The 15,748-nt window shown below is 51.2% G+C and overlaps 1 protein-coding gene across 1 annotated transcript; it reads right to left on the bottom strand.

Moving 5' to 3' along the window:
* Positions 1 to 1,155: 1,155 nt before the first annotated feature.
* Positions 1,156 to 4,905, bottom strand: DNAJB1 (DnaJ heat shock protein family (Hsp40) member B1). Its single transcript, XM_023229896.1, has 3 exons — positions 4,484 to 4,905; positions 2,816 to 3,396; positions 1,156 to 2,515 (listed from the first exon to the last, which is right to left on the bottom strand). Exons 1-3 carry the CDS (start codon positions 4,692 to 4,694, stop codon positions 2,285 to 2,287), a joined length of 1,023 nt encoding a protein of 340 aa, XP_023085664.1. The 5' UTR covers positions 4,695 to 4,905; the 3' UTR covers positions 1,156 to 2,284.
* Positions 4,906 to 15,748: the final 10,843 nt, after the last annotated feature.

Genomic DNA, 15,748 nt, shown 5'->3' with positions numbered 1-15,748 from the left:
AGTGATCCTCCTGCCTCAGTCCCATAAATAGCTGGGCCTACAGGTGTACGCTGCCACCCCCAGCTGAATTTTTACTTTTGCAGAGATGGGGTTTCACAGTGTTGCCCAGGGTGGTCTCAAACTCCTGAGCTCGTTATCTGCCCACCTTGGCCTCCCAAAGTGCTGGGATTACAGGCCTGGCCACTTGCTCCTGGTCTATATACAGTGTTTCCACTTTAGAACACTTTGTATCAAAGCAGCAATACCTTGTTTTAAGCCTGAGTAACTACTTACCTTATAATTAAACCAGTTATTTAAAAACAGTTACAAAGTAAAAGCAGCTTCAGTGGCCTGCAAATAAAGCCAAGGCAGGAAACATCTTCTCTAGGGTGCACCTAGTCCTGGGCAGGGCCTTGAGCTCTGGTGTGGCCAGCCTTCAGGACACCCAGCCCGTTCTAGCAGGAGAGGAGTGATAGGGAATTAAGACGCCAAACCCGCCGGGCGCGGTGGCTCAAGCCTGTAATCCCAGCACTTTGGGAGGCCGAGACGGGCGGATCACGAGGTCAGGAGATCGAGACCATCCTGGTTAAAACGGTGAAACCCCGTCTCTACTAAAAAATACAAAAAACTAGCCGGGCGAGGTGGCAGCGCCTATAGTCCCAGCTACTCGGGAGGCTGAGGCAGGAGAATGGCGGGAACCCGGGAGGCGGGGCTTGCAGTGAGCTGAGATCCGGCCACTGCACTCCAGCCTGGGCAACAGAGCAAGACTCCGTCTCAAAAAAAAAAAAAAAAAAAAAAAAGACGCCAAACCCTGGGTTAGCCCCTTGGCCCCAGAGCCAAGGTCCACTGAAAAAGCCAGGGGCCCCGAAGAAAGGCAGGGGAATTAGGAGCCAGACCCTGCCTCCCCGCACCTCTACTTTGCACCCTTCACCAAAAAACGAACCCCAAGGCCAAGGCCCCTGTGCTTGGGTCTCTGGTTTCCTGGACCCAGAGTCTGGGTGGAAGTTCTCCAACCCACTTATGGCCCAGGAAGGGAGACTTACCTTTCCCTTGCAGGGTACTTGCCTCCCGCCCCCCCCCCCCCCCCAACTTGACTGCATTTGGAGGGATGCCCAGGTCCCCAGTCCACCCCCAAAACCAGCAGAACCCTCAAACAGAGTCGCAGGACCGCTCCCCTGAGGTTTAGCATCAGTCTTTAATGCTGTCGCGCTGCATTGACAAGTCACACACTTTGGTCTCATGTTGGCAGTGGCAACTTACAATGAGTCTAAAGGTCTGAGCACCAGACTGGCCTCCAGCGAACAGACATTTGTTCCAACTCCCCTTCCCTCCCCAAGATTTCTTCAGAATTTCATTATGGCCCTATACAGAGAGCAGTGGCTGCCCGGGACAGGTTTTATTTGAGTGTACACCAACTATACATGGAATTATAAAATAACATATTTACAGACGTTCCACAGTGCTCCTGTAATCAGAAGCAAAGACCCTTTTATCAAAAGGGATTATATCTAGGGCTGTGCAAAATTCAAAAGGATCAGATCCTTTTGAAAGAGTCCATAGTCCATGAAACAAAAAATTACCTGGGCCACTGGTAAGCCCCAGGTGTGCCAAGATTGCCTTACAGAAATGGAGAGTGTGACCCACAAAGTGAGGACATTCAGCTTCACTACAGCCAGAGGTGGCTGCACTTGCTGGAGTCACTTGCTGGAGGCTGGTTCCCTTGGTCCTGCTGGAACAAGAGGTATTGCTTGTGGGCGCCAGCCGGGCAGTTCTGCAGGATTAGTTTAGGTTCTCAATTTGAGATGGCCAAAGAGAGGACAGAATTCTCCAGGGGAAGAGCAAGACATGGGAGACAAATACAGAATAAATCACGAACTGATCACACAACAGAAAACAGAGGAGTGTACAGGGTCTGGGAACCAAGACAGCAGGTCGACATTATCTACCAGTCAGAAGCAAAGGGACACAGAGGGATCAAGTCCAGCTGCTGGTCTGCCTCTCACCGCTGGACAGGGACTGGAGGAGGAGGATGTGGGCCCATCCCGGGAGGGCTGCCGGACCCAGTGGGGCAGACTGGAATGCCTTTTCCTGCTGTTCCCACCACCTGATGCCCTATCGCTCGAAAAACCACTTTAGTCTAGTGTACGACTTTGAAAGATTGTAATATATGCTCTGGAAAACATTCAGCAGTATGAAAGTCCTCCCTGGGCCCTCCCACCCTCTCATGGTCCACAACTGGTAGAAAGGTCCAGAAATCCTTGAGCTCTGGAAAGGTCCCTGGTCAGTCTGTGGGGAGCTCTGGCAGCTATATTGGAAGGACCTGCTCAAGTACGGTTCTTGATGTCTGCGGAATCCTTTCGGGGAAGATCACTTCAAATTCAATAATGAGGTCCCCACGTTTCTCGGGCGTTTTGGGGAGGGGGAGGCCTTCTCCAGGAACTTTTCGGCGCATGCCAGGCCTGATGACATCTTTGAATACGACGGGTATGGTCCTGCCGTCCAGAGTGGGGACGTTCACTGTGCAGCCACACAGAGCCTTGAAAAGCAAAGGGATAAGCATTAGATGGAAGCTGGCTCAAGAGGCTCAGCTCTTGCCCAGAGACCATCTGGCATAGAGTAAGACTCATCAGGCCTCTGCAGCCAACACCTGGCCCCCAAATCTACATGTCCCCACCATGAAAGCTCCAGAACAGCACCCTGATCAGTCCTGTTCACTGTTATGCTCCAAGCCTGGCAAGCGCCACACACCCAACACATGTGTTCAGCAAATCCTAAATAAACTGCTTCAAAGAGCAGCCATCGCTCTCTACAGACACCGCCCCACCTGGCACCTTACCTCCCGGAGGCTGATCCTGGCAGGATAAATAACATCAGAGCCATCTCTCTTAAAGATATTGTGTGGCTTGTCCTTTAAAACAAAGACGATATCAGCTGGAATGTTGTTGGAGGTCTGGTCTCCTTCCTTGGGGAAGGTGATTTTGGTCCCTTCTTTCCACCCCTTCTTCACTTCGATGGTCAAGATTTTGTCTTCGTTTCGAATGCTCTTTCCGTCGGGGTTTAGCCGCTTGTGGGAGATTTTCATCTTCTTGGTACAACCGCTGTAGATCTCTTCAAGGGAGACTCGAAGGTCGTGGGTGACTGGGGGATCTTGCTTCTTTCGGGTGGGCTCTTGGGAAGGGCGGGAGCGGCCAAAGTTCACGTTGGTGAAGCCACCCATGCCCATAGGGAAGCCAGAGAACGGGTCATCAATGTCCATGCCTTCCTCTCCGTTCCGCTGCCCAAAAAAGGTGTCAAAGGGATTTCTGCCACCGAAGAACTCAGCAAACATGGCGTGAGGGTCTCCATGGAACGTGTAGCTGAAAGAGGTACCATTGGCACCACTGCCGCTACCGCCACTGGGGCCACTGCCCTTTAGGCCTGAAAAGCAGAATTAGCAGCAGTCAGATGGCTGAACAGCAGACTCCCTCTCGAGCTTCCCTTAGGGGGTAAAAAAGCTTGGAAGCCATGGGGGAGGAACTTTTTTTAGCCTGCCAGGGGAGAGCAAGGAAGAACCCCAAGCTTCTACCCCTCACTGCAGCAGCAGAGACGCCCCCCCCACCCACCAAGTACTTCCGCGTAGCCTGACAGTGGAAAAGGACTCATGCGGTTAGGTGTCCACCTACAGGTGTCACCTGGGCCCTGCCACTCCTGGACTGACCCATCCTCCTGGCAATGTCACCAAGGGATGGCTAAAGACACACGGTCCAGGGTCGGCTTTCGATATTTACTTCCAACATTTTAGGACTACTGATGTGTACGAAGAGTAAAAATAAGGAAAAAAAAAAAAAAAGATGGAGAGTTTTTAAATCTTCACACTAGCATTCACTGCCACCATCCTTGCATAAAAAGTCAGTTCCAGATCAAGCCCAGAAGCCAGCCTGAGTCATCAAGGGGCACAGGGACAAAAAGCCCCGCTCTCCTTCCCCCTCAACCCCCAGGCGGCCCAGCTCTCCGCACCTAGGCGGCCGCTGCCTCCTGCGTGCCCGGCCGGGACCAAGTCATCACTTCCCGGAAATCATCCCAGCCCAGCCCCCAGGCCCGCGAGCGGGGTCGGCGCCTGCATTTACAGCCCCGCGCCCCGCAGCTGAGCCGGAGGCGCCGCCCTGTGGACCCCGCCGGCTAAGCCCAGGTGAGCCCAGGTCCGCAGCAGGCTCCGCCGTGCCGTCCCCGTCGTCACCCCCGGCTCCTCTACACCCCCCATGCACCGCACCCCAGGGCTGCTCGGGGCCGCGGGAAGAGGCGCCCGGGGAGGGGCAGCCCCAGACATGCTAGAAGCTTCTGGGCGAGCGGCTGGGCCAAGGCTCCTCCTCCCACCGCACGGCCGCCAATCCAAGGGCCGAGGCCCGAGCGGCCGGAGGGCGGGGCAGCTCGGTCCCCGGGCCCGGGGCATCCTTCCCGGGGGGCCCGGTATGCCTCGGTTTCCCTGTCAAACGGCGGGACCGCGCCCCTGGCCGCGCGCACACACCTTCCTCTCCGTAGCGGTCGAAGATCTCGCGCTTGCGCGGGTCGCTGAGCACGTCGTAGGCCTCGGCGATCTCCTTGAACTTCTCCTCGGCGCCAGGCTCCTTGTTCTTGTCCGGGTGGTAGCGCAGCGCCTGGCGGCGGTAGGCCCGCTTGATCTCCTCGTCCGACGCGCCGCGGGCCAGGCCCAGCGTCTGATAGTAGTCTTTGCCCATGACCCCCCTCTGCGGTCCGCCGACCCGCTGTCGCCGTCCCCCGGCTCCGCCGCCGCCCGGTCCTGGACTCTATATACCCGTCCGGCGGAAGCTTCCAGAGCCCGCCAGCCCCCTCCAGAACCTTCCGCCCCGCCCCCCCGCCTGCGGCGCCGGCCAATCGCCGCCACCCTTTCCGCGACACGCGCATCCGGGGCGGGGCTTTGCCGTCAACGGCCGCCAGCGCGGGGCCACGCCCCCTCCCGCTCCGCCCTCGACAACACCTCCCCGCGGCGCGCGCACAGGTCGGAGGAGGCCCCGCCCGCCTTCCGGGACGAGCCAATCGCGACCTTCTTTCACTCTCTGCACCGCCCCAGCGACCCTGCGTCCCGCCCTCCGCCTGGGTCAGTGGGTCAGAGCCGTCTGGAAGGTGATGTTCCGGGAAGGGGTGGGGCCTGGGACTTACCTGTCCTTTCCCCAGGAGGTGATAAACCTTCCAGCCCTTGTCTCGCGGGACCTGCGGTGGGCCTCCGCTGGGTGACGCCAGACGAACTACCTAACCCGAGTCTGCCTAACCCAGGGATCTCTTTCTTTCTACAATATGGCAATAAGAGAACCTGACACGGAGCCTCACGACTGTAATTTCCATCACTTCCTGAGGCCAAGACAGGAGAATCTCTTGAGCCTAGGAGTTGGAGACCAGCCTAGGCAACATAAGGAGACTCCGTTTCTTTTTAAAATGAACAAACAGGCCCGGCGCGGTGGCTCACGCCTGTAATCCCAGCATTTTGGGAGGCCTAAGTGGGCGGATCACTTGAGGTCAGGAGTTCGAGACCAGCCTAGCCAACATGGAGAACTCCCGTCTCTGCTAAAAATACAAAAATTACCCGGGCGTGGTGGCACGCACCTGTAATCCCAGCTACTGAGGAGGCTGAGGCCTGAGAATAGCTTGAATCGGGGAGGCGGAGGCTGCAGTGAGCCGAGATCCAGACACCGCACTCCAGCCTGGGCGACAGAGCGAGACTCCGTCTCAAAATAAATAAAATAAATAAACAAAATAAGTAAAATAAAACAAAATGAACAAACAATCCACAAGCGCTATTCTCCCAACTGTGGGGAGAAGGATGTTGGGACAGAAGACTGCCTCTGTTCTCACCTCCTAAAACGAGGTGAGGATCTGGACGAAAGCTCACCTCCCAAGGTCCTCCCAGTCCCGCCTTCTTCACTTTACTGCCCTCTGAAGAGCACTTGCTGCTAAATTAGAAATTTATTTTGTTTCTTGGCTTTCAATGTGTACTCCCTCCCAGTCTGAGATCGCCACCTGGGCAGGGGCCAGGTCCTGTCTGCATTGGGTCTCCAGTGCCTGGAATGCAGTGAGAACCTCATAAATATTCCCCGTTCTTACACACGTGCTTCTTTTTCTCCCACAACTACCTTTATGATCTGGGGGGACATAGGTGTATCACACACCTTTCAAGGCCTCTGCTTCCTCAGTTGTAGGCAACATGATCGCGTTTGTCTCTGAAAGTCTGGCGTGCCTCGGTCAAGGACAGGGCTGATGGGAAAAGGAGGCTCAGAAAGGGGTTCCACCTACGAAGGTCCCTGGGAAGTGAGGGAGGTTCCTGGAAGAACTGCCTGGGAGGTCAGAGCCATGTAACACTGACTCTGGAACCAGATAGCTGGGCTTATTCCCGGCTCCAGCATTTCCCGGCTGGGTAACCTTGGGTTAGTTACTTAGCCATTGCTGGCTTCAGCTTCCTCATCGGCACAATGAGGAATGAGGATAGCAGTTGTGCCCACATCATGAGGGCTTTGAAGTCTACATGAGTCAACATTTGCAAAGTGCTCGGAACAGGCATGGCACAAAGGAAGCATTGTCAGAGGGGTGACTAACCATTTTCTTAGTGGTGGGCCCTTCAGCCATCACCCCATTCCTGGCAGTATCACAGCTAGAAGCTTCCAGTGACAGCTGCCCCTGGGCAGACAGGGACTCCTGAGGAAGAAGACCATCCTCCTGCCCCCAGAGGCGGGAGGATTGCTCAAGCCCAGGAATTTGAGGCTGCAGTCAGCTATGATTGTGCCACTTGCACTCCAGCCTGGGTGACAGTGAGACCCTGAGCCTCCCCATAAAAAGTTAAATAAATACCTATCAGGAGCATCATGGCGGATAGTTACATAAATAACTATCAGGAGCATCCAGCAGGTGGATCTGGTTCTCTCTGCCCACTCACTGACCTCCAAGGTAACTGCATCAGCAAGAACTCTGGACTAGAACTGGGCAACCCGGGAGGATGGGGCTGAAATTTCCTAGACATTGAGAACCATACTTGAGCAGGGGTCCTGAAGCAATTATGGGGAGAGAGAACTTGATATTTTTAAAAAAGTTACTAGGCTGGGCACAGTGACTCATGCCTGTCATCTCAGCATTCTGGAAGGCTGAGGCGGGAGGATCACTTGAGGCCAGGAGTTCCAGCCTGGGCAACATAGTGAGACCCCATCTATACAAAAAAATTAAAAATAAAAAAATTAGCTGGGTGCAATGATGTGAGCCTGTAGTCCCAGCTACTCAGTGGGCCAAGGCAGGAGGATCACTTGAGCCCAGGAATTTGAGGCTGTAGTCAGCTATGATTGTGCCACTTGCACTCCAGCCTGGGTGACAGTGAGACCCTGAGCCTCCCCATAAAAAAATAACTATCAGGAGCATTATGGGGAAAAACCCAGAGCTTGTGACTTTATACTTACAAGCTATTATTTTATAATGTAAATTTAATTTAGAATTACAATTGCAGCAGCCTCCAAAGACCTTAACATGGCTCTGCGTGGACCTTTCTGGTTGTTCTAAAGTTTCTCACCATAGGCCAGGCGCGGTGGCTCACGCCTGTAATCCCAGCACTTTGGGAGGCCGAGGTGGGCGGATCACCTGAGGTCAGGAGTTCGAGACCAGCCTGGCCAACATGGTGAAACCCTGTCTCTACTAAAAATACAAAAATTAGCCAGGCGTGGTGGCAGGCGCCTGTAATCCCAGCTACTCTGGAAGCTGAGGCAGGAGAATTGCTTCAATCCGGGAGGCAGAGGTTGCAGTGAGCTAAGATTGCGCCACTGCAGTCCGGACTGGGTGACAGAGTGAGAGTCTCAAAAAATAAAAATAAAGTTTTTTGCCACACTGGAGGGCAACATGTTGCCAAAACCACTGCGCAAGGGATGTTTTTGTGCTTGGGGTCAATGTTAGGGCTGGGAACTCTCCCCTCCTTGAGTAAGCCTGGGTCATGTTCAAGAAGTTTTGTTTGTTTGTTTGTTTTGAGACGGAGTTTCACTCTTGTCACCCAGGCTGGAGTGCAGTGGCACGATTTTGGCTCACTGCAACCTCCGCCTTCTGGGTTCAAGTGATTCTCCTGCCTCAGCCTCCCAAGTAGCTGGGATTACAGGTTCTTGCGACCATGCCTGGCTAATTTTTGTATTTTTAGTAGAGATGGGGTTTCACCATGTTGGCCAGGCTAGTCTTGAACTCCTGATCTCAGGTGATCAACCCACCTTGATCTCCCAAGGTGCTGGGATTACAGGCATGAGCCACCATGCCTGGCCAGTTTGGGAAGTTTTAATTATTTTTTAAGTCAGTTTAAGGAGCCAGGAAATTAAACAAACAAACAAACAAACAAACCCAGTAACTCTCTCCTAATAGACGTGGTACTGTGACCTGAACACTGACTGAGAACTTCAGAATATTACTGAAAAAACGGCCTCTGTGTAAACTTCAGCAGATATTGGGCTCTTGGAGAAGCTATGATAGTTGTTTGTTGTGTCAGCGTGGCTAAGCTCTAGAACCTAGTTATTCAACTAAACACTAATCTAGGTGTTACTGTGAAGTTATTGTGTTGATGCGGTCAGGTTAACACGTCTACAGTTGCTTGACTTTAAAAACGGGACATGACCCTCAAGGATGTAAGGATGTAAGTAGGCCTCATTCAATCAGTCTAGAGGCTTTGAAAGCCAACACTAAGGCCGGGTGTGGTGGTTCACGCCTGTAATCCTAGCACTTTGCAAGGCCAAGGCAGGCGGATCATGAGGTCTGGAGTTCGAGACCAGCCTGGCCAACGTGGTGAAACCCCCTCTCTACTAAAAATACAAAACTTAGCTGAGTGTGGTGGCAGGTGCCTGTAATGCCAGCTTCTCAGGAGGCCGAGGCAGGAGAATTACTTGAACCCAGGAGGCAGAGGTTGCAGTGAGCCGAGATCTGGCCACTGCACTCCAGCCTGGGTGACAGAGCAAGACTCCGTCTCGAAGAAGAAAAAAAAAAGCCAACACTGAAAGGCCTTAAAAGCAAACAGTGAGGTTTCTCAGCAGAAAAAGCATCAGCTCCTGCCTAAGTTTACGGCCTGCTATCCCACCCAGCAGATTTTGGTGTTTTCTAGCCACCCCCACAAGCATGCAAGCCAATTCCTTGAAATAAATCTCTGCACACACACACACACACACACACACACACACACACACACACACACACTCTCTCTCTCTCTCTCTCCTCCCCTCCCTCCCTCTCTCTCTCCCTCCCTCCCCCCTACTGGCTCTGGCTCTGTTTCTTTGGTAAAATCCTGACTGATATAGGAACTACGCAAGTGAATCTGAGGACAGTTGCTTTAGTTCAAATCCTGGACCAAGTGTTTACTTATTCCCTATGTGTGTGATTTTCCACAACCTGCTTGATCTTTGGGAGCATTAGGTCTGTCCTCCATAAATTGGAGATAAGAGTAGATTAGGCCAGGCACAGTGACTCATGCCTGTAATCCCAGCACTTTGGGAGGTTGAGGCGGGTGGATCACTTGAGGTCAGGAGTTTGAGACCAGCCTGTGCAACATGGTGAAACCCTGTCTCTACTAAAAACACAAAAATTAGCTGGTGGTGAAAGCGGTGGAATGAGCCCGTAGTCCCATCTACTCAGGAGACTGAGGCATGAGAATGGCTTGAACCTGGGAGGTGGAGGTTGCAGTGAGCCAAGATTGCACCACGGTACTCCAGCCTGGGCAATATAGTGAGACTCTGTCTCAAAAAAAAAAAAAAAAAAAAAGACTAGATTTTACCCTGCTGATGTTGCTATGTGGATGAAATTGAGAGGAGCCAGGAAATGAACATGATAATAGCATCTTTTTTATTTTTATTTTTGAGATGGAGTCTCACTCACTCTGTCACCTAGGCTGGAATGCAGTGGTGCGATCTCAGCTCACTGCAACTTACACCTCCCGGGTTCAAGCGATTCTCTGCCTCAGCCTCCCAAGTAGCTGGGATTACAGGTGCCCGCCACCACACCTGGCTAATTTTTGTATTTTTAGTAGAGATGGGGTTTCACCATGTTGGCCAGGCTGGTCTTGAACTCCTGACCTCATGATCTACCAGCTTGGCCTCCCAAAGTGCTAGGATTACAGGTGTGAGCCACTGCATCCGGCCACTTCTTTTTTTTTTGAGATGGAGTCTCACTCTGTTGCTCAGGCTGGAGTGCACTGGTGTGATCTCAGTTCACTGCAACCTCCACCTTCCAGTTTCAAGCAGTTCTCCTGCCTCAACCTCCCTGAGTAGCTGGGATTACATGCGCGCACCATCACTTTTTGTATTTTTAGTAGAGACAGGGGTTTCACCATGTTGGCCAGGCTGGTCTCAAACTCCTGATCTCATGATCTACCCACCTTGGCCTCCCAAAGTACTGGGATTACAGGAGTGAGCCCTATACCCGGCCTCGCTTGTTTTAATTTTTTTAAATTAAAAAAAAAATTTTTTTGAGACCAAGTCTCGCTCTGTCGCCTGGGCTGGAGTGCAGTGGCTGGATCTCAGCTCACTGCAAGCTCTGCCTCCCGGGTTTACGCCATTCTCCTGCCTCAGCCTCCAGAGTAGCTGGGACTACAGGCGTCCGCCACCTCGCCCGGCTAGTTTTTTGTATTTTTTAGTAGAAACGGGGGTTTCACTGTGTTAGCCAGGATGGTCTCGATCTCCTGACCTCGTGATCCGCCCATCTCGGCCTCCCAAAGTGCTGGGGTTACAGGCTCGAGCCACCGTGCCCGGCCAATTTTTATTTTTTAGATAGGGTCTCACACTGTCACCCATGCTGGAGCACAGTGGCACAATCTTGGCTCACTGCAACCTCCACTTCCCAGCTTCAAATGATCCTCCCTCCCCAGTCTCCTGAGTAGCTGGGATCACAGGTGCCTGCCATCATGCCTGGCTAATTTTTTGTATTATAGTTTAGGTAGAGATGGGGTTTTGCCTTGTTGCTCAGGTTGGTCTCAAACACCTGAGTTTAAGTGATCTCCTGGCCTTGGCCTCCCCAAGTGTTGGGATTACAGGCATAAGCCACCGTGCCTGGCCTATGATAACATCTAACACTGACATGGCCAAACCTGTTCCAAGTACTCAATGAATATTAACTCATATAATTGTCACAACAGCCCTATGAGGTTGGGCTATCATTACACCCATTTTACAGGTGGGGAGATGGAGATTGTGAGAGGTCATGTGACTTCCCTAGGGTCACTCAGTGAGTAAAATGCTGAAGTGTTTAGCATACTGAGTGCTTACAGTAGACACTCAGCTTGTGTATAATGTGACTCAGATGATCATAAAGCCTTATTTATTTATTTATTTATTTTGGGATGGAGTCTCGCTTTGTCACCCAGACTGGAGTGCAGTGGGGCAATCTCGGCTCACTGCAAGCTCCCCCTCCCAGGTTCACACCATTCTCCCACCTCAGCCTTCTGAGTAGCTGGGACTACAGGTGCCTGCCACTATGCCTGGTTAATTTTTTTTTTTTTGTATTTTTAGTAGAGATGGGGGTTTCACTATGTTATCCAGGATGGTCTCGATCTCCTGACCTCGTGATCCGCCCACCTTGGCCTCCCAAAGTGCTGGGATTACAGGCGTGAGCCACCACGTGGGGGCCCATAAAGCCTTAATTTTAAGAAAATTGCATTACTCTTGTCCTCAGCTCTTCACCTGTTGAAAAAAAGACCTTCAGGCCAGGTGCGGTGGCTCACACCTGTAATCCCAGCACTTTTGGAGGCCAAGGCAGGGGGATTGCTTGAGCCCAGGAGTTCCAGATCAGCCTGGCCCACATAGCGAGATCCCATATCTAAAAAGAATAAAAAAGAAATCAGCTGGGCATGGTGGCACATGCCAGCTACTTGGGAGGCTGAGGTGGGAGGATCATTTGAGCTCAGGAATTCCAAGCTGCAGTGAGCGATGGGTGTTCCACTGCACACTATCCTGAGAGACAGTGAGACCCTGTCTCAAAAATCAATAAAAATCCAAATAAATTTTGAAAAGATCTTCAAGGCCGGGTGCTGTGGCTCATGCCTGTAATCTCACACTTTGGGAGGCCAAGGCAGGTGGATCACTTGAAGTCAGGAGTTCAAGACCAGCCTGGCCAACATGGTGAAACCCCATCTCTACTAAAAAATGCATAAATTAGTCAGGAGTGGTGGTGTGCGCCTGTAATCCCAGCTATTTGGGAGGCTGAGGCAGGAGAATCACTTGAACCCGGGAGGTGGAGTTTGCAGTGAGCTGAGATGGTGCCACTGTACTCCAGCCTGGGCAACAGAGTGAGACTCCTTCTCAAAAAAAATTTTAAAAAAAGACCTTCAAAAGCACTATAGCCATATGAGCCAGCAATCCCACTCCTAGTGGGATACCCATGTGAAATGAAAGCCTTTGTTCACATATAAAAATTCATGGCTGTGTGCGGTGGCTCACGTCTGTAATCCTAGCACTTTGGGAGGCTGAGGCGGGTGGATCACAAAGTCAAGAGATCGAGACCATCCTGACCAACATGGGGATACCCACTCTGTACTAAAAATACAAATATTAGCTGGGTGTGGGGGTGCGCACCTGTAATCCCAGCTACTCGGGAGGTTGAGGCAGGAGAATCACTTGAACCCAGGAGGTGGAGGTTGCAGTAAGCTGAGATTGTCCTGCTACACTCTAGCCTGGGTGACAGAGCAAGACTCTGTCTCAAAAAAAAAAAAAAAAAAAAAAAGAAAATCATGAGCGAATGTTTGCTGAGCCTTTATTAGTTATTACTAACAGCAGTTAAACCCTAACTGTCCTTCAATGGATGAATGGATAAACAAATGTGATCCATCCACACAATGGAATACTATTCAGCCATAAAAAGGAATGAGCTACAGATACAAAAAAGCAACATTACAGATGAACCTCATATCCATTATGTGGGTGAAAGAAGCTAGGCTCAAAAGGCTGCGTGATTCCATTTCACTCGACCTTCTGGAAAAGGCAAAAGTATCAGGACAAAAAGCAGATAAATGCTTGCCAGGGGCTGGGACCTGCAACAAATGGAGTAGTTTGGAGAATTTTTTGGGTTGATGTAAATGTTCTGTATCTTGATTGTAGTGGTGGTTGCATAACTGTATGTGTTCAGAGCTATACACTAAAATGGGTGAATTTTACTGCATGTCAATTACACTTCAGTGAAAAAAAAAAAAACAAAGAAGGAGAAAAACCAAACAACCCAGGCAAGACAAGATAGGGCTTGGGAAACTTCTTTCTGGGATTCCTGACACAGCAGAAACTTGCTAACCAGCCCTGGCTTGTCTAGTCCCAGCTTCACATCCCGTCACACTCTGGCAAGCCAGCTCATTCACACACACCCCAAACCAGCCAGGCCAGGTTCTGGAGAAAGTCAAGATCCGACCTGACTTGCCCATGGGAAATACAAAAGGAGCTTGTGAGACACGACATTACCAAACACATCACATCTCTGGCATTCAAATGATCTCGGGTTCCCCCAAATCTGAGGTCCACAAAAGCTCATCCTTGGAAGCTGCCACAGCTGTGGCCATCTCTTGCAGTTTCTCCCTTGGAAATTACTTTAATAAAGGAGCAAGTTACAGTCAGCTCAGCAAGCACCCAACAGATCTACCAGTCACCTTTGTGAATCAGCCACTGCCGGGACTGTGAAGACACCAGCAGGATCTAGCTTTCCCTACAGACAGGCACCGTCAGTGGGCCACAGTACAGTGTCCTCAGTGACTTGAACAAAGTGGCCAGTCTTCATTCCAGGGGTGGATTTCATTTCTGCTGACAGCCTGGTTACTGGAAGCCAGATGGGCAAACAAGGGGTTCCTCGAGCCTGCAATACCCCTCAAAAACAAAGAGGAATTCTACTTTGGAGGCTGGATCCTGCCTTTCTGCCAGCTTCTTATGGGTGAGGAGGGGGTGGAAATTCTTTGTCTGTTCCAGTTGACACGCAGCATAGTAGGTGCACGAGGATGATTTGGTGCCTGTTGAGTAAGTGTGGGGCTCAGAAAAGCAGTCTCAAAAGGGAATTTCCAAAATGTTCTGAGTTTATGGGAATACGTATAGAATCTCTTCAAAATGACACCTACTCGTCCACTATCGTGCCCTATCTGGCTGCAGCCCAGAGATAGAAGACTCACTTCTTCAGATCACATTAAATAAGTTGCAAATTTGCATAACTGGTGAAGGAGCAACACGTGGCTGGGTCTTAGGGGTTCAACCCTATCCCCACGGCCCCTCACAATCAAGTACCTCAGGTAACTCAATCCGATAGGATTTTAACTTGTGGTCTCAGGCTGAGTGGGAGGACTCATGCCTGTAATCCCAGCGCTTTGGGAGGCTGAGTAGGGAGGGTCACTTGAGGCCAGGGCAGCCTGGGCAACATAATGAGATCCCATCTCTACCAAAAAATTAACTTGTGTCCTGAAAGCAAATACTCTCCCCCAGCACCCCAGAAGGGTAGGGAGTGGGGCCTGTCATGACATCGAGGGCCTCAAAACTCAAAACTGCCACCAGAAAAAGATCTTTGCTTTTTTTTTTTTTTTTTTGAGACAGAGTTTCACTCTTGTCACCCAGGCTGGAGTGCAGTGGCGTGATCTCTGCTCACTGCAACCTCCATCTCCTGGGTTCAAGCGATTCTCCTGCCTCAGCCTCTTGAGTAGCTGGAATTACAGGTGCCTGCCACTACACCCAGCTAATTTTTGTGTTTTTAATAGAGACAGGGTTTCGCCATGTTGGCCAAACTGGTCTCAAACTCTTGACCTCAGGTGATCTGCCTGCCTCGGCCTCCCAAAGTGCTGGGATTACAGGCGTGAGCCACTGCGTCTGGCCAGATCCTTGCTTTTGAAAGCACACATACAAAACACCTTCATGTTTTCATCTGTTTTTTCCCAGATAGTGCCAGTGAAAAAGATGATGAGTTTCCTGAAGACCGCATAGCGTTGGCTTCCTGTACTCGCAGTCAGGGATCCCCAAAGGCTACAGCTTCAGAAGTTTCCAGAGCCGAATCTGGATGACTGAGTTCCAAGCACTGACTCACCCTTGGCTCCGCCTGCTCCCCTGTGAATCAGCGATCTACCTTTAAGGACTTCTCATCGTGTCTCTCATGACAGGCCTGTGAATTCCAGATGGTTCAACAGCTCATGAAAACTCAGGGGCAGGATCTGGAAACAAAAGTAAGGAGAGGAGGTAAAGAAGTGTGCCAGGTACTGCTTGTTCCTTTGCCGTCAGAAGTCTTTTTTTTTTTTTTGAGACAGAGTCTCGCTCTGTTGCCCAGGCTGGAGTGCAATGGTGTGATCTTGGCTCACTGCAACATCCACCTCCCAGGTTCAAGCGATTCTCCTGCCTCAACCTCCCTAGTAGCTGGGATTTCAGGTGCCCGCCATTACGCCTTGCTAATTTTTGTATTTTTAGTAGAGAGGGGTTTCATCACGTTGTCCAGGCTGGTCTTGAACTCCTGACCTCAAGTGATCCTCCTGTCTCAGCCTCCCAAAGTGCTGGGATTACAGGCGTGAGCCACCGTGCCTGGCCAGGAATTTATGTGTTTTTTATTTACAGCACATCTCAATTTGAACCAGTCCCATTTCCCCTTCCTTCCTTCCTTCCTTCCTTCCTTCCTTCCTTCCTTCCTTTTTTCTCTGTTTTCTCTCTTTCTCTCTTTTTTTTTTTTTGAGACAGAGTCTTGCTCTTTCGCCCAGGCTGGAGTGTAGCGGCTAGATCTTGGCCTACTGCAACCTCCACCTCCCAAGTTCAAGAGATTCTTCTGCCTGAGGCTTCCGATTAGC

This window comes from Piliocolobus tephrosceles, chromosome 21, assembly GCF_002776525.5.
Source record: "Piliocolobus tephrosceles isolate RC106 chromosome 21, ASM277652v3, whole genome shotgun sequence".
In the NCBI taxonomy this organism is placed as follows: Eukaryota; Metazoa; Chordata; class Mammalia; order Primates; family Cercopithecidae; genus Piliocolobus; species Piliocolobus tephrosceles.
This window is presented reverse-complemented; position numbering and strand designations above follow the sequence as displayed.

What these genes read in the sequence shown, in the direction of transcription:
- DNAJB1 (XM_023229896.1), bottom strand. Translation starts at nt 4,694, where the DNA reads ATGGGCAAAGACTACTATCAGACGCTGGGCCTGGCCCGCGGCGCGTCG. An exon ending in CGACCGCTACGGAGAGGAAG is followed by an intron (nt 3,397 to 4,483) that starts GTGTGTGCGCGC and finishes TCTGCTTTTCAG; the next exon opens with GCCTAAAGGGCAGTGGCCCC. An exon ending in CCAGGATCAGCCTCCGGGAG is followed by an intron (nt 2,516 to 2,815) that starts GTAAGGTGCCAG and finishes TTGCTTTTCAAG; the next exon opens with GCTCTGTGTGGCTGCACAGT.